This window comes from Abramis brama (assembly GCF_963993115.1).
Source record: "Abramis brama genome assembly, chromosome: 16".
Classification (NCBI taxonomy): Eukaryota; Metazoa; Chordata; class Actinopteri; order Cypriniformes; family Leuciscidae; genus Abramis; species Abramis brama.
The window spans coordinates 9,940,672-9,966,017 of record NC_139978.1 but is presented as its reverse complement, the minus strand read 5'-3'; the positions used below and the strand labels follow the sequence as shown (position 1 = coordinate 9,966,017).

The following is a 25,346-nucleotide window of genomic DNA, read 5'->3' as shown; positions in this document are numbered from 1 at the left end:
TTGGTTATCCTGGCTGTGTGCTTCGGGTCATTGTCATGTTGGAAGACCCAGCCTCGACCCATCTTCAATGCTCTAACTGAGGGAAGGAGGTTGTTCCCCAAAATCTCGCAATACATGGCCCCGGTCATCCTCTCCTTAATACAGTGCAGTCGCCCTGTCCCATGTGCAGAAAAACACCCCCAAAGCATGATGCTACCACCCCCATGCTTCACAGTAGGGATGGTGTTCTTGGGATGGTACTCATCATTCTTCTTCCTCCAAACACGTTTAGTGGAATTATGACCAAAAAGTTCTATTTTGGTCTCATCTGACCACATGACTTTCTCCCATGACTCCTCTGGATCATCCAAATGGTCATTGGCAAACTTAAGACGGGCCTTGACATGTGCTGGTTTAAGCAGGGGAACCTTCCGTGCCATGCATGATTTCAAACCATGACGTCTTAGTGTATTACCAACAGTAACCTTGGAAACGGTGGTCCCAGCTCTTTTCAGGTCATTGACCAGCTCCTCCCGTGTAGTTCTGGGCTGATTTCTCACCTTTCTTAGGATCATTGAGACCCCACGAGGTGAGATCTTGCATGGAGCCCCAGTCCGAGGGAGATTGACAGTCATGTTTAGCTTCTTCCATTTTCTAATGATTGCTCCAACAGTGGACCTTTTTTCACCAAGCTGCTTGGCAATTTCCCCGTAGCCCTTTCCAGCCTTGTGGAGGTGTACAATTTTGTCTCTAGTGTCTTTGGACAGCTCTTTGGTCTTGGCCATGTTAGTAGTTGGATTCTTACTGATTGTATGGGGTGGACAGGTGTCTTTATGCAGCTAACGACCTCAAACAGGTGCATCTAATTTAGGATAATAAATGAAGTGGAGGTGGACATTTTAAAGGCAGACTAACAGGTCTTTGAGGGTCAGAATTCTAGCTGATAGACAGGTGTTCAAATACTTATTTGCAGCTGTATCATACAAATAAATAGTTAAAAAATCATATATTGTGATTTCTGGATTTTTTTTTTTTTGATTATGTCTCTCACAGTGGACATGCACCTACGATGACAATTTCAGACCCCTCCATGATTTCCAAGTGGGAGAACTTGCAAAATAGCAAGGTGTTCAAATACTTATTTTCCTCACTGTATTTGGATACATCGCGTTTTAATCGAGGCCAAAAGAAATTACGCATAACCCGGTTGTAAGTCTTCTTCACTCCAAGATGTCCAGATAAGTCATCATGAGCGAGTTTCAATACCATCGAACGAAATACCGTTGGAATTACTACCTGGACCAGAGATTCCTTCAGGAACGCCTTAGCCTGAGGTGTCCATTTTCTTACCAAAATTCCCCCACAAACAAAATACCCCTGTGCAGCACTGTCATCGGTCATTACCTGTGAAAATAAAATATCCAGGGTGGAATCTGCTTTTTGTTCCTTAATCAACTCACCCGGAGACACAGAGAGAAGAGAATCTGGCCACAAGATGCCTTCATCCGCCCGAGACAGTTCCGCACTCTTTGTCGCTGCAGCTGCTTGGCTAGCCGCACGTGTAACCACACAAGCTGAAAAAACATCAGATACACTCTGCAAATTCTCATCAATATCCACAGAAGAAACAGGTTTAGATGAAACAATCAAAGGCAAGGACACATCACTCCAAACCCGCCCCCCAGCCAAATTGTTGCCCAGAATCACTGAAATTCCTTTTACTGGAAGAGCTGATCTCACACCCAATTCGACTTCACCTTGAACTAAATGGGAATACAAAACAACCTTATGCAAAGGTACGGACATTTTAGTCATACCTATTCCACGAATCAACAATGAATCACCAGTAAATGTTTCACTTGAAAAAGGCAATACCGATCCCAGGATAAACGAAACGGAAGCGCCCGTGTCTCGCAAAATTTTTACCGGAATTTTCTCACCCTGCGGAAGTCACACAAAACCATCAGAGACAAAAGGTAAAAATTCAACATTTGAACCAAATTTGTTCATTTCTTCACCCTCTGATGTGAAGCCAGAGGAAACTGAACCACCAATCATGGGAACTACAGCAGCCAATGCCGATGGTTTGGGCACTATAGCGGTTTCGATCTTTTGCTTTAAGCACAGGGCAGTCTTTTTTCCAGTGACCATGACCGAGACAATAGTTACAACTTAAAACCAAATCAGGCTTCCCAACCAATCTCGTATTTACATAACGTGAAGAAGTAGACATATTTGAAGACTGATTTGGCAATGTTAACTTTTTCCCAGTACATTCATTTTCCAAGCGGCCAACCTCAAAGCAGGACCTGTGTATCAACTCATATTCATCTGCTAAAACTGCTGCTTCAGCCGCTGTAGACACCTTACGCTCTGCAATATAAACAGCCGTTTGACTCGGCAGCGTGTTCTTAAACTGCTCTAAAACAAGCAAATCCATAAGCTCCTCATAAGACTCCACCCCAGATGCATTACACCAGCGTGTAAAACACAATCCTAATTCACGTGCCAATTCTACGTGTGTTTGAACAGAACGTTTCCTTAACCCACGAAATTTCTGGCGAACCATTTCATAAGCTTTAAGAACCGCACTTTTAACCTTCTCATAACTCTGACTATCCGACCAGCTTAAAGCAGAATACGCTCTCTGCGCCTTACCCATCAAAACACATTGCAACATCAGGGTGCGTTCTGACTCAGGCCATTTTTGTTTGTCCGCAACACGTTCAAATAATACAAAAAAAGTGTCTACATCTTCCTCATCAAACAAGGGCATAAGCCGCAAATTTGCTGCCACATTAAAATTAGAAGAAAGCGGCCCACTTTCCTCCCCTTCATCACTCTCACACCACGTTCTTCCCTTACCTTCTTTCATAAGGTCAAGACGCTGTTGTTCCATGTCTAATTTTCTTCCTTCTAAAACCTGCTGTGCAAACACAATCTCCTGTTCTAGTTTTCTTTTCTCAATTTCCATCTGAAACTCCATTTTACGCTGTTCCATTTGGAGAAGAACTAATTATTTTTGTTGCTCAAAAGACAACGTTACAGACACGGGCATAATTCCCGGTGGATCTACCAACTTCGCTACAGACGAAATAATTCCTTCATTTACCAGTGCGATTTTTAAAACCGTTCGAATACTCTCCTTTAATTTTTTATCATTCGTGGAAAGACTAACATCATAATGCGCTGCAACTTCAATCAACTGATCTTTTGTTAATAAATTTAAACCCTGCTCAGACGGACTTTCAATAAATCCAATTATTTCGGTAGATGTCATAATTATTCCATACCAGATAGCTCTTTAACAATGAACACTTACTTTATTACCACAACTGCAAAACCACAAAAAGATTACCTGGAAATCCAACTTCACACCCTCCCTAAACACACACACACCAAAAAAACTAGCTAAGTAGACCCTAATCTTCAAGCATACAGTGGTGGGTTTTTATGCACCTGATACCGCAAGTCGAGCAGAACAACCAATTAAATCGGCGATTCCCTCAAACCTCGGCGTGCTCCCGAGACTAATGCTCTAACCACTGATCTGCCCAAAAATAACAAACTAAAAAAAAAAAAAAACCCGACATATACCCCGAAAGGAAATGTTGCTAAATCCTAATAGTGAAGTCAGTCCCAAGGCCTCCCACTAAATCCAATACAGCTGTGGAAAGAAAAATAAGCATTCAAAAATAAATGCACTCGTCTCTCCTACCAATAACTTTATCAATAAGCTATAACCAAGCCAAAATATAACAACAAACCTACACACAAAATCTAATAAATTAATCTCACCAAACTAATCCAAATCAATACAAATCCATAAACAATCAGCAACGCAAACTGTTATCTAGGTTGTAGGCTACTTACCAAACTCAAAAAAAACAACAACAACAAACAAACACAAAAAAAACAAACAAAAACCAAACTATAATGATTTCGGACGAGCCCCCATTTGTTGCGAATCCGAAGAATCACCACAAATAAAGGAGAGAACGAATACATCTCATTGCTCAGAACTGCCATTTTATTTCACATTGTTCTTTCCATCAAGCCGGAATTCGGCTATTTACAGCTAACTGTATCGCCGTGAGACATCAGATACCGCCGTCACGTCGAACCAGAGCAGAACCACACCTGTCAACATGACCCAACAGCTTTTGTAGAGAACGAAGAACCTGCGCACCGGTGCTCCCAATCACGCCGCAATCAGCCAGACACCTGCAGACAATACAAACACAACACACATACACACACAAAATAAGAAAGGACTGACAGGGACGTCACAACACTTTGCCGTTTCTCCCAATCCACCCAGATCCAGGATCCTCAGAATCCTCCTCGCCTTCAGTGGAAGCTAGAGAGGATGATGAGGGTGCCACATCCAAATCAGGATCTGACTCTCCTGAGTCTGTGGTGTCAGAGGGAGAAGACGATACATCCTGCAGCTCGCTGGAGGGGTCAGGCGGCATAATCATCTCTAAAACTTCACTACAAGTCAAGCCCTTTCTCATGTTGCTTGCTGCTCTTCTCACCATCAAATGACCAGCAGGCTTGCATGCAAGTGTTTAAATCCACTTGCTTTGTTTAGTCTGCATTTCTCACCATCAAAAGGCAGCAGATGCATAAATACACTTACTTTGTTTTTGTTTACTCCATGTAGTTCTGAGAGCTGAGGTGCATATTTGGATTTTCTCAGACGCATCAAGGTGAGTTCTCATACTCTCTCTCACACACACACACACACACACACACAAATATGCTATTATACTCCATATAACATGTAAAAGCCAGAAACTAAGCTTTTTTTTTGCACAGGCCTATCTAAAGGGTTAATGGTGCCACCTGGTTATCAACAGTAAAAATGACAAATTTTACCTCTTCCCAACAGGGAAAACCACCAACAATCAAAAATGCATGATTATATTGTGTCATGGCTTTGCAATCAAAAAATGTGGTTATAATGGAAGTCAATGGGGCAAAAACAGCCACGAACAGTAAATGAGGGAGAAAAAGTTAAAATCTGATGCTGCACAAAAACTAACAATGCATCAAAACCAATGTTATTTCTAACCTTTGACATGTCCAAGACTGTGATAAAAGGTTAAAAAAAATCAGTCCACATTCACATTTTATATTGAAAATAAGTCATTTTGTGTGTTTTTTTCCCCCCAAATCAGTGACATCATTTATGAATTTGGCAATTAAAGAGTTAAAATCCTGATTTTTAAAAAAAACATTTAGTAGTTTTGATCAGGACTGAGGTTGATTAAAAGATTTATGGAAAAAAAAAATGGAAAAAAAATATTTATCTGATACATTTTTACAGCAGTTTAAAGTAGTGGCTGTTTTCAGCTACGAACATAACGAAAGGCTAGTGAATTTGAACAATGCACAAGGGTTAAGTTACTCGTATTACTATTCTGTTTATGAAGTATATTCCATTAATAAATGAACTAACCTTTTTTGCTATCAATAATAGTTTTCCGTTTACTTAAGCTACATTAGACTGACTTCTGTTTGAGCACATTAATATTTTCTACACAGCTAGCCCAGTTGCAAAGCTTTTATATAAATAGGTTGTTTCTTACCACACATGAAATATTCATTTGATTCCAGGGAAATAAAAGGCAGGAGCCTGACATTCCACCGAATGTCAATAATGAGAGAAGCAGAGATATAAGAAATAAACAGGAAATTATTACAGTGCCTCCCGTTTTTTTTTTTTTTTTTTCTGCATGGAGCCAGATGACCTGGAAGTAAAATATGACAGCAAACATTCCAGCCTACTCATTCACCCTGGCCTCAGGCACAGCCGCTCCTCTTCTGCTCGGCTTCATGGAGCTCTGGGAATATCTCCAGAATTTCAACATCAGAGCAGACAGCAGTGCTCCTACCTGCTTAACTACTTACCAAGAAATTAAGCTGGATTCCTTGAGAGGTTTACATTTGTAACAACAGCAAAACTGCAAACAGAGGGATTATCTAATCAAACAAAAAATGTAATAATATTAAAAATTTATTAAACTATACATGAATAGTAACCCCATGCCATTGTCTTAAAGTAAGACACATGATATAATATCATATTTAGAGCTATTTAATATTACAAACTAAGATAACACAATTTGTTTTTGCTATAGAACCAACTAAAATGATATCACTCACTACAACATCACATGGTGCATTTTCCCAGCTAAAATGAATTCCTTGTTCATCCCTATGTCTTTCCATCTACTCCCATGAGAACAGTTCGACCCAGAATAAATATAGCCACTTTCCCTACTTTGGACTAAATTTGGCATGACTAGAAGAAAGAATTATGATAAGATTAAATACATTTTTATATGAATATGTCCTAGCTGTTTACTTGGGTTCCTTGGAGAACTATGAAGTATATTCCATTAATGATTGAAGAAACCCCCTCCACATTATGCAAAACAGTAAATCATTAGCTTATGGCAGAATACAGAGGCCATGATAATCAAATGAATCTAGATATACTGTAAAAAAAAAAATGACAACAAGCATAAATTCAGTCCACTCCCATATAAAAAAAGTAATAAATGACATACTGTATATGTGTTACAATCTGCTGATCAGCAAACATGATGGAGAGTTAAATATTCAATCTTTAATAGCAAATCCAAAATAACACGCAGGAGAATACAGGAACAAGAATGATAAAGCACTAACCAAACATACGTTAACGCAAAACAAAACATTGAGGAGAATTAAGGGCTTAAAGGCCAATAAATGCCCGTGTCATCTCGACAGATGCCACTGACGTGGGGTCTCCTCGACCTCCGGTACAGCGCAGCCGTTGTGGCCGGTTGATACGCCCACCTCCCCGTTGACTGGTTCTTTTTTCTGATATGGTGAATTCTGGGGGGACGTGTGTAGTGACTGTGACATACATAATTCACCTTTGTTGTTAAGCGTAGTTCTATGTTGATTATAAATGCAGCACTTTGTTCTTAGCGTGTTTCTTCAACTGTTCAGGGATCACGGTCCCTTTAAAATGTTCTGAATGGGTGATGACGTGGGGCGCTTGGCAACGCCATTGTTTACTCTGTGTTTTTCCATTTAAATAAACGACACGCGCATTAGTGTGCTCAACGTGAGAAATTGTCTCTTGCAAATTACTGCAATTTCAACAGCCTAAAGGTTATGAATAAACTGGTGTTCCAAAACAATGACAAAATTAGCATTTAGGAGATATAGGCATTCAAAACTTACAGTCTCTCACTTCCGCTAAAATGGATCACGGATTTTTATGACATCTTCGTTGACTTTAGCTTCACATCACATCTTCTGTCCAATCAAATGCTCTCTAGAATCTAAAGTGTCCCGCCCCCTATGCTATAAATACCACCTGGCCAAAGTGACCTTTGACATGTCACAGAGCAATATGGGTTGGAGATGTGTGTTCGGTTACTCAAACCCTCGAGTTTTATTCCGTTTTCCAATTGTACGTTGGTTAAGAATGAAATAGCTAGAATTTATTCACACCTCTACTATTGAATCCAACATATCAACAGCATTCGGATTCGCTTCCATGGTGCTGTCAAGTATGACTTGCAGTCTGTAAGGTAAACACTATAGGGACGTCCCGCGTGAGGTCACGCCATTTGGAGCAGCCATCTTGACGGAATAGAAAATGCTAAACCGCTGGTGATAATACAGCTCGTCGCGAAATATTCATCTCTATCATGCCCGAGCGATGCTGTGATACCGATAGCCTGCTAAGCTTTTGTATGCTTTTAATGAAGCTCCGGTGTGATGAGAAGTGAATAAGGTAGCTGTAAATGTCACCGAACTCAATGTCAGGAAGTTTTTCTACACATTAAATGCCTGTAAAAAGAACTTGTGGTGCTTCATATGGATCTATGATTCCTAATTCCTTTATCTTCCTCTTGTATATTTCTTTTTGTGATGACATGACGTGAAGAGTTAGCTGACGGTGCGCTAATAATAGATAGTGGCAGTGTTCGTCTAAACCAGTGACCGCGACGCTGAAGTGTGTGAGAACAAATGAATAACATCAGTGCTAACCACGAACATTTATTTATTTGGATTAAATATTTAAATATTAAATTTTAATCATTCTGTGTCATTTTTCAATGTCAATCTTTTCACTATTTACATGTTTATGCCCAAAATGCTATACTATTCAAAGTAGTGGACTGTAATTCTCCTCTACACTGTGTACATTATTGATTAAATAGCCTAGCTTATTTAACATCGTTACTGGCACCTCGCGAGCATTCATTCATTCAACTATTTTAAAAGACTGGAATAAACACCAGCACACACAATCAATCTTTTTTTGTAGTCAATTTAATTAAAAAATGTAAACCCAACAGGTATGTCAGAAAGAGAAAAAAAAACTGTTAATGGGAAGACGAGCTGCAGCTTAGTGGATAAATATATTTAGCCTATTTTTATTCAGATTGCACAGTTGGAAAGAAAATATATTTATAGGAACATTTCAGCAGGCTCAAGATAATTAATACAGTGACCATTATTCATTATTTTAATCAATTCGCAGACATAAAACATGTGATAATCCGCATTCTCATGTATGTAGGTGCGCTGAAGTATTCCGTCAAAATGGCTGACACGCGGCTAGGGGTCACGTGACTGGGAGATCCCTATTGGCTATTTGAAAAGGGGGAGGAGCCATTCAATATGTCCCGCCTTAGCTTCCTGTTTCAGTGGAAATGACGTCAATGCATCATACAAATCCTGTGGTGCGTCCCAGGGGGGCAGGGTTTCATATTATTTTGAAGTTTCCCCGGGCGCCGCCATTGGCTAGCGGACCATCACCTGCTGTTAGCATCCCATTGACTCCCATTCATTTTGGCGTCACTTTGACAGCGAATAACTTTACATCTGAGGCGTTTAAAGACTCCATTTGTCCATTATTTATTTCTAAAGAAACACGAAAATGTATAAAAGGCTCCATTACCTTATAGCTTACGTTATGGCCCCGTAGATGCAGTTTTTGTAAAAATAGGCTAACGATTGCATCATAACCACGCGACTCTCTGTCGCACAGAGAAATTACCGTATGGACAGGAGAAGAAGCTTGCGGGCAATCGGGGGGACATGGAGGCAAAATGACAAAGTAATTAATCAGAATACTTTTCTAGCTTCTTTTCTAGCTCATGGACACCTACTCACACTCTCCGCCTCGCAAGTTTCGGAAGGGAATGATTCAGATTTCGCTTGGCACAGCTACTAGAAGACAGACGGGTTGCTCACGTCACATCTACGTCGTCAAGCTCAGTTTGAGTCTGCGCAGTACGCTCGACCATCAGGAAGTGAGTGCTTCTAATTGACTTCACTTGTCTCCGTTGAATCCAATGGGGTCGCTGTGTCCAGTTTATATACTGTCTATGGTGCGTCCCAATTCGCATACTATCCGTCCTAAATAGCATTCGAAAATAGAATTAGTACGTCCCAAATCGTAGTATGTTGAAATGAGTGTTCCAAAGATACCCGGATGGTCTACTATTTCCGGTCAGAATTCGAAGTGCAGATCGATGCACACTCTAACGGCTAATATTGCCCACAACCCATCGCGCGTTGGACGAGGATTTGGTTAGAACTACAAACACGAGTGAAATGTGTTAAAAAACTACAGACATGGAGGACGCGCGAGTCTGGCGGTTATGTAGAGAGGTTTAGATAAAGGGGTTTGAGTGATTAATTATCAGTATCTAACCTGACGAAAATGTATTTATTCAGTGTTGTCTACATTATATTGCATCTGCAGCAGAATTGTGAACTTTTGTAAAGATACGTTTAGCCATTAACTTTTAAATGCATCATTATATTCATATTGCAAGCACATGAGGAGAGTCTCCGCATTAAAGACCCACGACTGGCAGATAAACGTGCAAATACATTTCTCTCCGAAACGGTAGCAAATTAAATTAGATTGAATGGAGGATTTTAACTGTGACAAGATGATTGACAGGGCAGTTTGCGGTGACAGGATGCACGCGACAGATCTGTCCGTTAAGTAGTATGTCCCAAAGCTTGCCTACTCTTTTGCTACACACTCAAAAGTATGTACATTTTCTTCACAAAAAGAGTACATACTTTTAGGGCGTAGTATAAGTAGGCGAATTGGGACGCAGCACAAGGCACTTCAGTGGGCCTTTAAATACACAAGGAGAGAAAATGAGGAAACTAAATGAACAACAGGTGAATGTATTCAGTAACCAAGGGAACAAACTGGCACACACTAGGAAACTAGTGGTAACTATGCTAATGCATGTTAAGATAATATATGTTAACAATATAAATATGTCTATTTTATTATGCAAGTTTATTTAAACAACATATGTGCAAACATTCGGTATGCTTGGATAGGATTTTTATTTTATTTTAGGATTTATTTTGGAAACCATATACACCCATAATAAGGAGCATGGTTTTATCCCATGACAGGCCTACTACAGTTAAACTCTGGATTGTACGCAAGAACTATGGAAAATTTAATTAGGGCAATAACAAAGCATAATTTTAGCATAATAAACAGCTATGAAGCCTGAGTCCCATGAATAAAATGTTTTAGGAACTTTTTAATAGTTTTAATGAATTTTAATTTAAATAAAATAAATATAATGAGATCTTGATGAAAGGTAAATATCAGTGTCTTACATAAATTAGGTGTAAACTCATTACATATGTTATTGTTAAAGGGATAGTTCACCCCAAAATGTCATCATTTACTCACCCTAATATCATTCCAAACCTATATGACTTTTTTTCTGTGGAACATAAAAGAAAATAATTTGAGAATGTTTGTCCATGCAATAGAAGTCAAGAGTAACCAAAATGGTTTGGTTACCAACATTCTTCAAAGTATCTTCTTTTGTGTTTCACAGAAGAGAGAAAGTCATTCCAGTTTGTAACGACGTGAGGTTGAGTAAATGATGACAGAATTTAATAGCAGTAAATTTACTTTACGGCATCTAAAGCTCGGAATCAGTGCTTTACTGTCAAGTGCATTTCTATGTGATAAAAATTAAATATTACGTTTTTAACCTGCATTCGCAGTAAATGCAATAACATCTATCATTATTTGTTTCTGTCCTATTTAATTTAATAATTCCAATTTAAGGCCCTAACCCCAGGAAAATATTCATGGGTGAACTCATGGGCCGGGTGGGCTGGATTTGTCCCTGGATTTGTAGTTCACTACAACACTGAAGGAATAAATGTCCATAACTTGTATTAAAAGATATGTAACAGATATATGAAACCATATGTTTAATATATTTGTATAATTTAGCAATTCATATACATAATATAATATATTATGAGACAGACATTATGAACATATGTAATGTATTTTACATATAGATGTTTTCAAGATTCTGTCACTTCAGTTTTATCCTTGGTTTGGTGACAGAGCTCTGACACTCCTATTGTCTTGTCTTCATGTGAGCATGCGGTTTCGAGTTCACTCGGGCCATACTCCCTTCTGTCCGTGTTAGTAGCTTAGTACGGAGCCTGGGAAGTCACCTGTAGAAGAAAAAAAAGAAGAAAAAAAAAACAACACCGGCAAATCTTTGGCCACAGTTTAGAAATTCGTCCCCTCAGTTTAAACCGTACTCACAGATTCTTAAACTGTTCCCTCAGTTTAAAGGGGTCATATAATGGTACATGCACTTTTACAAGTTGATTGTACTGAAATGTGTGTTGGCAGTGCCTGTACACAACCATCATAAAATGATAAAAATCCATCCAGTGTTTTTTTTTTAAATCTTCTTATATGTTTCCTCCTGTCTCAAATCAAGCTGTTCGATATTGTGACGTCACAATATCGACGCCCCTCCCACGATGGCTGATTGACAGCAGCGTTTCAAACACAGACCCGCCCTCGTGAGCGAGCTGTCAATCATAGCACGCGCCGACCGGCGCGTTCATTGTTGATAGCTGGAGTGCTGAGCAGAATGGCGTCTAACGATTGTGGTGTTCTGTTCTTGGGTGTAATAACGAACACAGCAGTCATATTGATGATGTTTCTAAATCCGTACAGCTGAAGACGCAGTGGCTGAGTTTGTTTTCGAAGGGAATATTCCCCACGATCAACGTCAATGCTGTCATGTTTGCGCGAATCATTTCACCAGACTCGAGACTGCTTTACAAACGAGGGTCAGTATAAAGCTGGTTTTGCTAAGAAGCTGCTCCAGAAAAAAGGATCAGTACCAACTATTCGTGTTCCTGCTGAACCTCCAGAAGAACAAGTGAGTGTAACGTTTTATTGACCTTTATATTAATCTTTATATTAATCTTTGCAAATAGCTTGCACGCTTCACGATGAATGTGGCTATTTTTACACTCAGGGTACATTATGGCATGTTTTCTATGTACGACGTTCTCAATATAATTCATAATCCCACGTTTATAATGAACAACGCGTTATGGTTTTTGTATTATTATTTTAAACAGTGTATGCACAGAACAGAGGGGCGGGGTGAGCAAAGCTCATTATCATTTAAAGACACATGCACTGAAACGGCGTGCTGAAAACAGAGCTGTTTTTGACCAGGTAAAATTAGTGTTTTCTTACAATACTAATGAGAATTTTTAATTAAAGTATATTACAAACTTTTCATTTAGACCCTAAAGAATCATATTAGCTTGTACAAAAATGACATTATATGACCCCTTTAAGAAATCGCGCCCACGGATTTATAAACCGTACCCACAAATTTCCAACCCGCACACTCCGTTCTCTTATGAGAGGTCTCTCGTACTGCGTAATATCTTACGCTAGGGGAAAATCTTTTTTCCGTGAGATACTGAAGCCAAAAATTATCCTTAATTTTGAAATAATGTAAAACGCGTTGCGGCAGCATGCAGACATAGGCAAGACGGCTCGCGCGCCTATTGGCTGCCCTGCGGCAACTGCAGCAGCCTATCGAGAGAGAGGCCCTTCATGACGTCAGATCCAATGGGGGCGCTTTGCGCCCACTGTGTCACGTCCCGCCGAAACAGGCGTGGCTTGGGCCTATAAATACAGCTCGACAGGCTGATAGAATCTGATTTTTCATCTCTTCAGCGAAGCTCTCGCATCGCTGGATCCTGAGAGGAAGAAGCCGCGCCGTCAGAAAAAGCCCTTCAGCGGGACGAGCCTCTGCATCTGAAGCCGCTGACCGACAACTCACCGCCTTCAGTTGCCGTACCTGCTGCGCTATCCGGCGTATAATATCCTTTTCTCTGCTAAGTGTGTGTTCGCCACCGCGACTCACACTCTCTCTCTAAAAGAGCCGAGCGTCTTTTCAAGATGCCTCGCGCCGAGCCCCACTCAGCGACGGGGACCGCCATGTCATCTGCGTTTCCTGCCTGGGTGAAGAACACGCAGCTCTCGCGCTCGCTGACGGCGGCTGCCCTCACTGCGAGCTAATGCCCATGGTGACTCTGAGGACTCGCCTGGCATCTTTCGCCGAGACTGCACCTCCGCCCGCTGCGGTGCCGCGCCGTAAAAAGCGCCGTGCTCAGCGGGTCGCGGAACCTCCTCCAACCCGCGAAAGCTCGCCGGTTCGCCCGCCAGCTTCGCCGCCTGCTTCACCCGAGTCTCTCACCGACGGACAGCGGCTGCCGTCTGCCGCCGTTTCCATCATGGATGACGACGAAGAAGCCGCATCTGTGGAGGATGACAGCTGCTCAATCCTGGCGTCAGGCAGTGAGGACTGGCCAAGCTCTGTGGATCTCGCCCCCTCTGCTCGCGTGCCTTCTGGGAAAAGGGCCAGCATTGAAACAGAGCTCGGGGCTAGCTTTCTTTACGTCCCGCCGAGGCCGGACCAACCTCCATTTCTCACACATTTCTCAGTCCCGTCTTAAGTTCAGGCGACTGGAAATATCAATATTGCAGCAAACGAGCCTGTTATAATACAATACACGCGAAACATGATGACGCTGTCTCTTCCCGCTCTCTCCCTTTGCTCGCGCCACGCAAACTGCGCAGTTCACAAGGGATGTCAGAAGCGGATGGTCACGGGGCTAGCTTTCTTTACGTTACAAGAAAGCTACCCCGTCCTCGCGCCCCGTTCGCGTGCGTCACTCACCGGCGAAAGGAGGAAAGAGAGTGTTTTTAGTTCCGCCGAGGCCGGACCAATCTCCATTTCTCACACATTTCTCACACATTTCTCAGTCCCCTCTTGAGTTCAGGCGACTGGAAATATCAATATTGCAGTAAACGAGCCTGTTATAATACATGCACGCCTGCAAACAAACGCCGTCACAAGACATGATGACGGTCTCTGGCTATTCGCCTATTACGACCCCTCTCCCACTCCCTCTCTCTTTGCTTGAGCCACGCAAACTGCGCCGTTCACAAGGGATGTCAGAGCGGACGGTCACGAGCAATGTTCAGCACCCTGCGTGCCTCACTCACCGGCGAAGGGAGGAGAGAGAGTGTTTTTAGTCCCGCCGAGGCCGGACCAACCTCTAATTCTCACACATTTCTCAGTCCCCTCTTAAGTTCAGGCGGCTGGAAATATTAATATTGCAGTAAATGAGCCTGTTATAATACATGCACGCCTGCAAACAAACGTGGCCCTGTGGCTCAGTGGCGAAATCTTAGGCTTTCACACCAGAGACCCGTGTTCAAATCCTGACTCTGGCGGCAGATAAAAAATTATGCCGTTCACTTCTCTGAGCTCGCGGCCAGCTTTCTTACATACAGAAAGCGAACCCGCCTCTCTCGCACATATGGTGCTCGAGTATTTATGAGCGTCTAAACATATGAGCCTTCAAAGCTTTTCGCTCTGTCAGTCCCCTTAAAAGGCGACTGCAGATGTGTATTTTGCAGCCAACGAGCGTGTTGTACAACCCGCTCGCCTGCACCCAAACACCGTTTTTATGGTAACTCAGAGAAATCTCATAAGAGTACAATTCTGGTTATCCGGCTCACGCCGATGGTGTCTTGAGTGTAGAAAATGTGCTCGCTTCTCAGTGTTCACCCCTACACACAAGCACGGTTCCCCCTGTGTCATTCACTCATGCAGAGCCCACTCTTAGAGCTGGCGTATGCCGCTTGAGTGTTAAATGTAGGAAATGTGCCCACAAAACAGTACCCACACCTACTCACTGCCTGCTCTGCCACACTTTTATCCCGGGGGACAAAACCTATAAAGCCGACACACACCGGCTATGTTCTAAGTCTTGTGTCTGCCCATGAGCGCCCTCCAGGGCTCGCACTCATAAAATCAACTCGATTTCGACTAAAGTCGATTGTGCATTAAATGTAGTGAATGTGCCCACGACCCAGTGCCCACAAACACTACACACTGCATGTCTCATGGTTTCTGTAAAAGCGGAACCAACGCACATACAGTCAGCTCAAGCCAATGGTGGTAAATGTGCCCGCTGTCTCGCGCCCACATTCACTCACAGACATGACAAGCCCCACGGGACTCGCCCTGCTCGCTCTCTCTCAGCAAGCCGCCGTAGGAGAGTCAAGCGCGGGCAGGATATATATAAAAGAGGCTCTTATAAAAGAGGCTATTCGCTACAGTTCGCTCGACATCCCTGCCGTTACGCGGCGCAAATCTAAACTAAGGTAGAAAAGGAAGTAGCACATCTACTTCGAGCCGAAATAGCAAAACTGTTGAGCAAAGGGGCCATAGAGCCTTTATCTCAAGCACAGAACAAAGGGGGTCTATACAGCAGATATTTTCTGAAGGATGCATATTTCCAAATACAAATAGCGTCACGTCACAGGCGATTTTTGAGATGCGCCTTCGAGGGCCAGGCATATCAATACACAGTCCTGCCGTTTGGCCTGTCCCTAGCACCCCGTACATTCACGATGTACGCCCACTGCAGTTCTGACTAAAAGCGCGAGTACCGCGCCGAGCATGGGCCTCCGGTCTTATTTGCATCAAGGTCGATCAGAAATGCGTCTCAGCTCTGAAACCTTGGAGAGCGACCGACTGGTACCGGTCAGGTGTAAGCCTGGGGACTTCCTCGAGTGTGAAGGTGGTGTCTACGGATGCCTCCACCTCGGGATGGGGAACGCTGCTCGAGGGCAGACCGTTCTTCAGCCAGTGGTCAGAACGGGAAAAGCTTCTACACATAAACTGCCTGGAGATGATGGCAGTCGACAACGCACTGAGGCGCTTTTGTCCCCAGATAAAAGGACACCACGTCTTGGTCCGTTCGGACAACATGTCGGTGGTGGCCTATATAAATCGCCAAGAAGGTATCCGGTCCCGAAACCTTACAGGCTGACGGAGCGCCTCCTGGTTTGGGCTCAGCACAATCTGCGCTCGTTGAGAGCAGCGCACGTGCCAGGCCACCTAAATATGGGACCAGACAGACTGTCCAGAAACAATGTTCCGGCAGGAGGATGGTCTCTACACCCGCAGACAGTCCAACTGCTGTGGAAGACATTTGGCAGAGCGGAGGTAGAACTGTTTGCGTCTCAAGAAAACACTCACTGTCCGGAGTTTTTCTCCAAAAGCAGAGATGCGCTGACCCACGTCTGGCCCCGCTGCCCGCTCTATGCTTTTCCCCCCGTCACACTCCTGCCTCAGGTATTAGAGCGAATCAGGGAAAACGGATGCTCAGTGCTACTTATGGCTCCGTTCTGGAAGAACCAGGCTTGGTTCCCGGTTCTGATACAGCTGACAAGCACCGCCCCATAGCCGATACCAGTGAGGAGGGACCTCCTCTCTCAGGCCAAGGGCTCGATCTGGCATCCTCGCCCAGAGCTTTGGTCCCTACATGCGTGGGCCATCAACGGGTACCCACTAACCTCCCAGTGGGAGTGTTAAACATGATCACGCAGGCTAGGGCCCCGTCTACTAGACGGCTCTATTCCTCAAAATGGTCTGTGTTCTCTAGCTGGTGCACAGCTCGTGGCATATTACCCCCAGACTGTGGGGTGACGGAGGTTCTCTCCTTCCTGCAAGAGCTACTGGATAAGGGCAGAACCCCATCCACGCTCAAGGTTTACGTGGCGGCCATAGCAGCGTTTACTAAACCGACGCTTGGCCAGTCACTTGGAAGGAACGATCTGGTCATTCGCTTCCTTAGAGGAGCTAAGAGGCTGAATCCTCCCAGACCTCCCTCAGTCCCCATGTGGGAGCTTTCTACGGTTTTGGAAGCCATGAAAGGTGCCCCATTCGAGCCAATCCAATCAATAGATATCAAACACTTGTCTTTCAAGACAGTGTTTCCTCTGGCTCTCGCTTCAGTAAAGCATATAGGGGACTTGCAAGCGCTCTCAGTGAGCGCGACGTGTATGGAATTTGGGCCAAATGACTCGAAAGTCATACTCAAACCAAGGCACGAGTACGTTCCTAAATCCCTCAACACACCGTTTAGGGCTCAGGTGATTTCCCTGTCGGCCCTGCCGGTCTCTAATGAGGAGAAGGACGCGGGCTTCCTTTGCCCGGTCAGGGCATTAAGGGCTTATGTGTCTCGCTCGACTGTCTTCAGTAAATCAGTACTGTCTGCCCGATGCTATCGGCTCAGAATACTGAAACTGCTTGAGCGCCGCTCGCTGATCGACTAAATAACTCTATGGGCAGTGCGTAGGACCCATAATATTCATCAGTCCAGGCCGAGTTTTCGCCCTGACTGCGTGGAACACTATTGATATAATTTGCTCCTTTAGGACGCTACTTATTACGGGAATGATGCTGTTCTAGCCCCTCTTCCCGGACTCTCTGTGAGTCCCTGATGACCATGCACTATATGAGCCCCGGGCACCTGCCCTTGGGACTTTGGTGTTGAATCTCAGCACGCACAGCGTTTTACACTGTGTTCCCCTAGCGTAAGATATTACACAGTACGAGAGACCTCTCGTAAGAGAATGTACTCGGTTACTAACGTAACCTCGGTTCTCTCTAGAAGAGGGAACGAGTACTGCGTATCTTTGCCGTGCCTGCAACACGCTCTGGTTCGCTTTGGCGATGAAAAACCAGATTCTATCAGCCTGTCGAGCTGTATTTATAGGCCCAAGCCACGCCTGTTTCGGCGGGATGTGACGCAGTGGGCGCCCCCATTGGATCTGATGTCATGAAGGGCCTCTCTCTCGATAGGCTGCTGCAGTTGCCGCAGGGCAGCCAATAGGCGCGCGAGCCGTCTTGCCTATGTCTGCATGCTGCCACAACGCGTTTTACATTATTTCAAAATTAAGTATAATTTTTGGCTTCAGTATCTCGCGGAAAAGAGATTTTCCCCTAGTGTAAGATATTACGCAGTACTCGTTCCCTCTTCTAGAGAGAACCGAGGTTACGTTCGTAACCGAGTACGATTTGTAAGCCGTACCTTCGGTTTTTTAACCCGTACCCACAAATTCAATAAGGACATAGTATGTACATGGGGAACAGGACTGTAAACTAAATGGTAGTCCTGTTTCGCATGAACATACTATGTACTTATTGTAGTAATGACACTAACTAGGTACTAACCCAGAACATACCCCTAACATTTTATTTTATAGTGTCCTTGTTACATGTTACATGTAGTTTCTATAGTAATTACTATAAATTATGCATTTATAATTATGCAATAACATGCTACCTAATCCTAACCCTATAGTAAGTACATGTAGTTAATTAATATTACTCAGTACTTAAATGTTACACTGTAACAAGGAAACCTTAATACAAAGTGTGACCCTCAGTACTTTTGTGGGTAAGTACACTGTAAGTACATTGAAAGTGCAAATACTGTAAAATAAAGTGCAACCAAATAAAGTGCTACCGAACTTTGTTTCTAGCCCTTACGGTTCAAAAGCTGTTAGCATAAACGTAAGTGAAACTTTGGACAGTTGGTGGCGCTAGAGGGATTGAGTTAGAGATTTTTACCATACGGTTCTATGGGCTGCCATAGACTACAAAGAAGTATAAGAAGTAGACTATCACACCTTTAATGCTTGGCCCCTAATAATAATAATGATAATGATCATAGGTGCCAAATTATGTTTCTGCCTGTGGGTGCCCATGTTTCATACAATTAATTCTAGGCTACTTGTTTGAGTTAATTTCTCAATGGTACTGTCTTTTTCTCTGTGCGATGGTGTGCTTGATTAATTAATTACACAAAAGTTATTTGTGTCTTGCGAAAGCAAATACATTACCAACCAAAAAAATATTTATATATTTCAGTGTTGTCGCAAGTTGCACTCTCGCCGATATACCTGATGATTTTGCAGTTAATTATTTAAAATGCAATTTATTATCGTGCAAAAAACAGAAAGCACAAGCTTTTGTCTCAGGCTGTTATGTTGTAATGTTAAACATAACAGTAAAATTGTGTGTATTATGACCTGCTGAGACCCGATGTGAGATCCACCAATCAGAGAGACTCCCGAACCTCAATCGACTTTTTGATTGGTTACAATGGAGAATATCTCATGTTTTTGGCCGAGCACCCTCAGGATAGGTGCTAATGATTATTATTAATAATAAATCCTTAGGTGTTGAAGAATGAATGGAGTCTTATGCTCCTTGGCTGACTGAAGATTGTCATGGCTTGATGTATTTTAAATTAATGTTTGCCAAAAGGCTAGTAAAAGCGCTGGGGTAAAATGCATTTTGTATTGAAAGTCCTCCAACCCCTGTTGTCTGCCCTCTAATGTCATACACTGATCTTTCTGTGCAGCGTCGCTTCAAGTTGAACACACCTATGGCTGTGTGTTTGTGGTGAGTATTTAAACTGTCCTCATTTGGCATTGCAATGACAGGTGTGTGTCAATTTAATTTAAGTTCCCATCATTGTGTTCAATTCATTGTTAATTGTGTTCACCTCTTTAATTTTCCAAACCTACGATAAAACTCCCGCTCCTGGGTTCAACTGCATATTTGTGACTGTGTGCTCTTGACATCTGGAGAAATGAAAATAAAAATAACCCAAAAAATATTTAAGTACTTGTACCAACTGCTGATTGTAGTCTTTTTAACAAAATGAAAGTCATATGTGTTGTATTAAAGAATAAACAAACAGTTTCTATAATCAGCATTTTACTGATCTATCTGTCTGTCTGTCAAACTTAAAAGCAATTTGATCATACAAATCTGTCAATCCAGCATTATGGATAGATATTTCACAGCAAATCAGATGCTGCATTATTAGGCTTTTATTAGTGCATAATACACTTATGCAGATTTCACAAATAACTTGTTACAATAAAACATATTTCAATCCACTTAAGATACATACAGTATACACAAAGTGCTTTGGTAAACGCAGCCAATAGTCAATTAAACCTATATTTTTCTTTCTATTAGGTGAACTGCATTTGGAATAAGAGAGGTTCTTGATATATATAGTAAGTTGTACGTTGATGATCTATAATGCCAGAATTTTCTTCTACAACACAATATGGTGTTTGCGTTGTTAAAGTCATTGATGACACTCCTTATCTGCGAGTCTCTTTGCCTTGTTCTGCAGGTAGCGCGCTTTCCCTTCTTCAAACCGCTTCTGCTCCTCTTCACCTTCCAACTGCAAGAAAATAAATGACATATTTTACACCCAGTTGAATACTGTTGGATACTGTGATAAGCTGGAAACGCTTCAATTTTAAAGGTCATACACATATCATGGAAAACCACTAAAGTGTTGAGAACATTATCAGAATATTTTAACACAAACACACAAAGACACTTCCACATTTTTTGCTTCCCCACTTGAGCATGGAATGTCTGTCAACTGCAGTGAATGTTTGCAGATGTGAGTTATTGTAAAGTACAGAAGCTACTGTACACACAACTACACAATTAATTATTTAAATTAAAGCACAAGAGAACTTTAATGGTGGAAACATGTCAAAAGATTTTCTTGGAATGTAGCATTGCCTTATTGTTACTGGGTGTACGGAAACTGTAAAAAGATCAATATAAAAATCTCATGCTATATCTAGTTAGTCCCCATATCATGATTTTGTTTGAATATCTATCACCACCAAATATATTGCATAATTGTTCTAAATGTGATGAAAGTGATTTGAAATGTAATCAGAATTTAACTAACTGTTGGTAATTATTGTCAATTGTCTTTAAAAAAAATGTATATTATGATGAATCAAAATGTCTACTGTACATTAGTTAATATGAACTAGCAATGAGCTAGTATAGAATTTGTTAATCTTATTGTTAATCTCAACATTTACTAATATTTTTTTTTATTAAAATTTGTATTAGTTTACTGTGAACTAACATGAACAAGCAATGCACAATAGTATTTTTATAAACAGATTAATAATGCTGAGAAAATATAATGCTTATTTTTGAGTTTATTTTGAGTGCTAGCTACATTATTAAATGAGCGAATTCGCCAATTTCTTGGAGATCTAAAACGAGACAATGGATGTTTGTTTTTTGGACCACAGCTTCATCATGGACAAACAACAATACTGTGTGAGAGAGCAGGATGTCAGTTGACGTTAGGCTTCAACTTGCAGCTGCACACTACACCATGGCTATTCTTATCATTGGCTATAGGTCACCAGCTAGTCATGCGCGGCAGTGGCAGATGGCGGCCAACCTTAGGGAACAAACTGTGCAATGACTGAAGCAGCCTGGCTGATGAGGGCATGTGCACAAATGAGGATCAGAGATATAGAATGCATATCCACAGCAATGTTATATAAGCACAAGCGAGGTGCATACACTATACTTCACAGGGGTACTGATGTTGAGGCTCAGAAAAGTTCATTTTATGGTGACCCAGTTTAATGGAGAACATGAATTATTGCTTCTTTTTTTTTTTTAAGTGGCGTGCAGTTGATCGATTAAAGCAGTAAGGCCGTGTGTCCACCAAAGCGTTTTTACTTGCGGCTGTCGTGTTTTTTCAGTTGTTTTCAATGGGAGCGCCGCGTTTTTAAAACGCCATGAGCGTAACGAGGTGCTGAGCGTCTTTTTCACGCTGAAGCGCTGAGCGTTCGGCGTTTTTTACAGGTCGCCGAGAGTTGAAGAATGTTCAACTTTGGGTAAAACGCTGCGCTCATCACTGTCACTTTTTACCCAACCGTCCAATCACAGTGTAGGAGGGGCGGGACTAATACCACACCGAGTCCGCCACATTCTGCTTGTACAACGTACGTCAACAGATGACAACAACAAGCATAACTAGAATGTACATTTCCTGAAGAAAATGTGAAGTGGTGCTTGCAGTGGCAAAATTCGCCACTGGGCAGATGCTAACACAATTACCATGTTGTGATACCATGATATACCACGCTTTAGCATTATTTACCACGATTTACCATGATTCTAAGATGATTTACTACGATTTACAACATTCCAGCATGATTTACTATGATTAACATGTTGTTAGAATGATGCTAGCATGATTAGCATGTTGTTAGCATGATTAGCATGTTGGTTGGATGATGCTAGCATGATTAGCATGTTGCTAGCATGCTTTTAACAAGATGCTAGCATGATTAGCATTTTGCTAGCATGTATTTAGCTAGATGCTAACATGATTAGCATTTTACTAACATTATACTAGCTTGATTAGCATGTTGCTAGCATAATGCTAGTATGATTAGCATGTATCTAGCATGATGCTAGCTTGATCAGCATGTTGCTAGCATAATGCTAGCTTGATTAGCATGTTGCTAGCATAATGCTAGCATGATTAGCATGTTGCTAGCTTGATTAGCATGATGCTAGCATTATGCTAGCTTGATTAGCATGTTGTTAGCATGATGCTAGCTTTATTAGCATGTTGGTAGCCTAATGCTAGCATGATTAGCATGTTGCTAGCATGATGCTAGCTTGATTAGCATTTTGCTAGCATGATTAGCATGTTGCTAGCATGATGCTAGCTTGATTAGCATGTTGCTAGCATAATGCTAGCATGATTAGCATGTTGCTAGCATGATGCTAGCTTGATTAGCATGATGCAAGCATTATGCTAGCTTGATTAGCATGTTGTTAGCATGATGTTAGCTTTATTAGCATGTTGGTAGCATAATGCTAGCATGATTAGCATGTTGCTAGCATGATGCTAGCTTGATTAGCATGTTGCTAGCATGATTAGCATGTTGCTAACATGATGCTAGTTTGATTAGCATGTTGCTAGCATGATGCTAGCTTGATTAGCATGTTGCCAGCATGTTTTTAGCAAGATGCTGTTGCCAGGTGGTTGCTAGGGTGTTCTGGGTGGTTGCTATGGTGTTGCTAGGCAGTTGCTAAGGTGTTCTGGGTGGTTGCTAGGCAGTTGCTAGGGTATTCTTGGTGGTTGCTAGGGCGTTGCTAGGTGGTTGCTAGGGTGTTCTGGGTGGTTGCTATGGTGTTGCTAGGCAGTTGCTATGGTATTTTGGGTGGATACTAGGGCATTGCTAGGCAGTTGCTAGGGTGTTCTGGTTGGTTGCTAGGTGTTCTGGGTGGTTGCTAGGCAGTTGCTAGGTGGTTGCTAGGCAGTTGCTATGGTGTTCTGGGTGCTTGCTAGAGTTTTTTGTGGTTACTAGAGCATTTCTAGACGTTGCTAGGGTGTTCAGGGTGGTTGCTAAGGTGTTTTTGTTAGTTGCTATGGTGTTACTAGGTGGTTGGTAGTTGTCAAATATGGTTACTATGGAGTTTTTATAGAGTTCTTAAAATCTTTAATAACGAGTGCCTTCTGTACGGCACTCGGCCTGCGGCCTCGTGCCTATGGCCGAATAGGCACAAGCATGGAGCGATATCGCAAGGCCACGAGAGTAAAATTGCTTTAAAAAATATTTAAAAAATAAAAAAATGTTTTTTTTTGGTTTAGGGTGGTTGCTAGGGAGCTCTTAGTGGTTGCTAGGGTGCTGAAACTGGTTGCTAGGGTGTGGCTATGAAGATTTTGGGCCATAACTTATTGGCTGCTTGATAATATAAATCCTCTGAGGGAGAGAGAGAGGGAGAGACGCAGGGGTGTCAGGCCCTTTGGAGTGGTGTGTGTGTGAAAACGTCGGTTGGGATTCAAATATTTTTAGAACTCCCAATGTAAAGTCAATGGGACTTTTTTAGCCGCTTTTTCGTCCGCTGTGCGAACATCGTACACCCGATCGCTTAGAAAAGTCATAGCACACCTCTCCTCAATGAGCCGCTCGATTTGACGCCTCACTCAGGGGTCTGTGACAAACGGTGCGGGGCGAGTTTCGCGCCAAACTTTTGTGTGGAAGAATAATAATAAGAAGAAGAAAAATAACTAGAATGTACATTTCCTGAAGAAAATGTGAAGTGGTGCTTGCAGTGGCAAAATTCGCCACTGGGCAGATGCTAACACAATTGACATGTTGTGATACCATGATATACCACATTTTAGCATTATTTACCACGATTTACCATGTTTCTAAGATGATTTATTACGATTTAACATATTCCAGCATTATTTACTATGATTAACATGTTGTTAGAATGATGTTAGCAGGATTAGCATGTTGTTAGCATGATTAGCATGTTGGTTGGATGATGCTAGCATGATTAGCATGTTGCTAGCATGATTAGCTTGGTGCTAGCATTATGCTAGCTTGATTAGCATGTTGCTAGCATAATGTTAGCATTATTAGCATGTTGTTAGCATGATGCTAGCTTGATTAGCATTATGCTAGCTTGATTAGCATGTTGTTAGCATGATGCTAGCTTTATTAGCATGTTGGTAGCCTAATGCTAGCATGATTAGCATGTTGCTAGCATGATGCTAGCTTGATTAGCATGATGCTAGCATTATGCTAGCTTGATTAGCATGTTGTTAGCATGATGCTAGCTTTATTAGCATGTTGGTAGCCTAATGCTAGCATGATTAGCATGTTGCTAGCATGATGCTAGCTTGATTAGCATGTTGCTAGCATGATTAGCATGTTGCTAGCATGATGCTAGCTTGATTTAGCATGTTGCTAGCATAATGCTAGCATGATTAGCATGTTGCTAGCATTATGCTAGCTTGATTAGCATGATGCTACCATTACGTTAGCTTGATTAGCATGTTGTTAGCATGATGTTAGCTTTATTAGCATGTTGGTAGCATAATGCTAGCATGATTAACATGATGCTAGCATGATGCTAGCTTTATTAGCATGTTGGTAGCATAATGCTAGCATGATTAGCATGATGCTAGCATGATGCTAGCTTGATTAGCATGTTGCTAGCATGATGCTAGCTTGATTAGCATGTTGCCAGCATGTTTTTAGCAAGATGCTGTTGCCAGGTGGTTGCTAGGGTGTTCTGGGTGGTTGCTATGGTGTTGCTAGGCAGTTGCTAAGGTGTTCTGGGTGGTTGCTAGGCAGTTGCTAGGGTATTCTTGGTGGTTGCTAGGCAGTTGCTAGGGTGTTCTGGGTGGTTGCTATGGTGTTGCTAGGCAGTTGCTATGGCATTTTGGGTGGATACTAGGGCATTGCTAGGCAGTTGCTAGGG

General features: G+C 42.1%; 1 protein-coding gene across 10 annotated transcripts in view; it reads right to left on the bottom strand.

The window, feature by feature from the left end:
* Positions 1-19,772: 19,772 nt before the first annotated feature.
* The window catches only part of acot7 (acyl-CoA thioesterase 7), a 159,519-nt gene continuing 153,945 nt past the window's right edge, over positions 19,773-25,346 (bottom strand). For all 10 annotated transcript variants that reach the window (XM_084087414.1, XM_084087417.1, XM_084087423.1 and 7 more), the window contains one exon: positions 19,773-20,463. In XM_084087414.1, the coding sequence (XP_083943540.1) occupies positions 20,365-20,463 (99 nt within the window). In that variant the 3' untranslated portion in view covers positions 19,773-20,364. The remainder of the gene's footprint in view (positions 20,464-25,346) is intronic.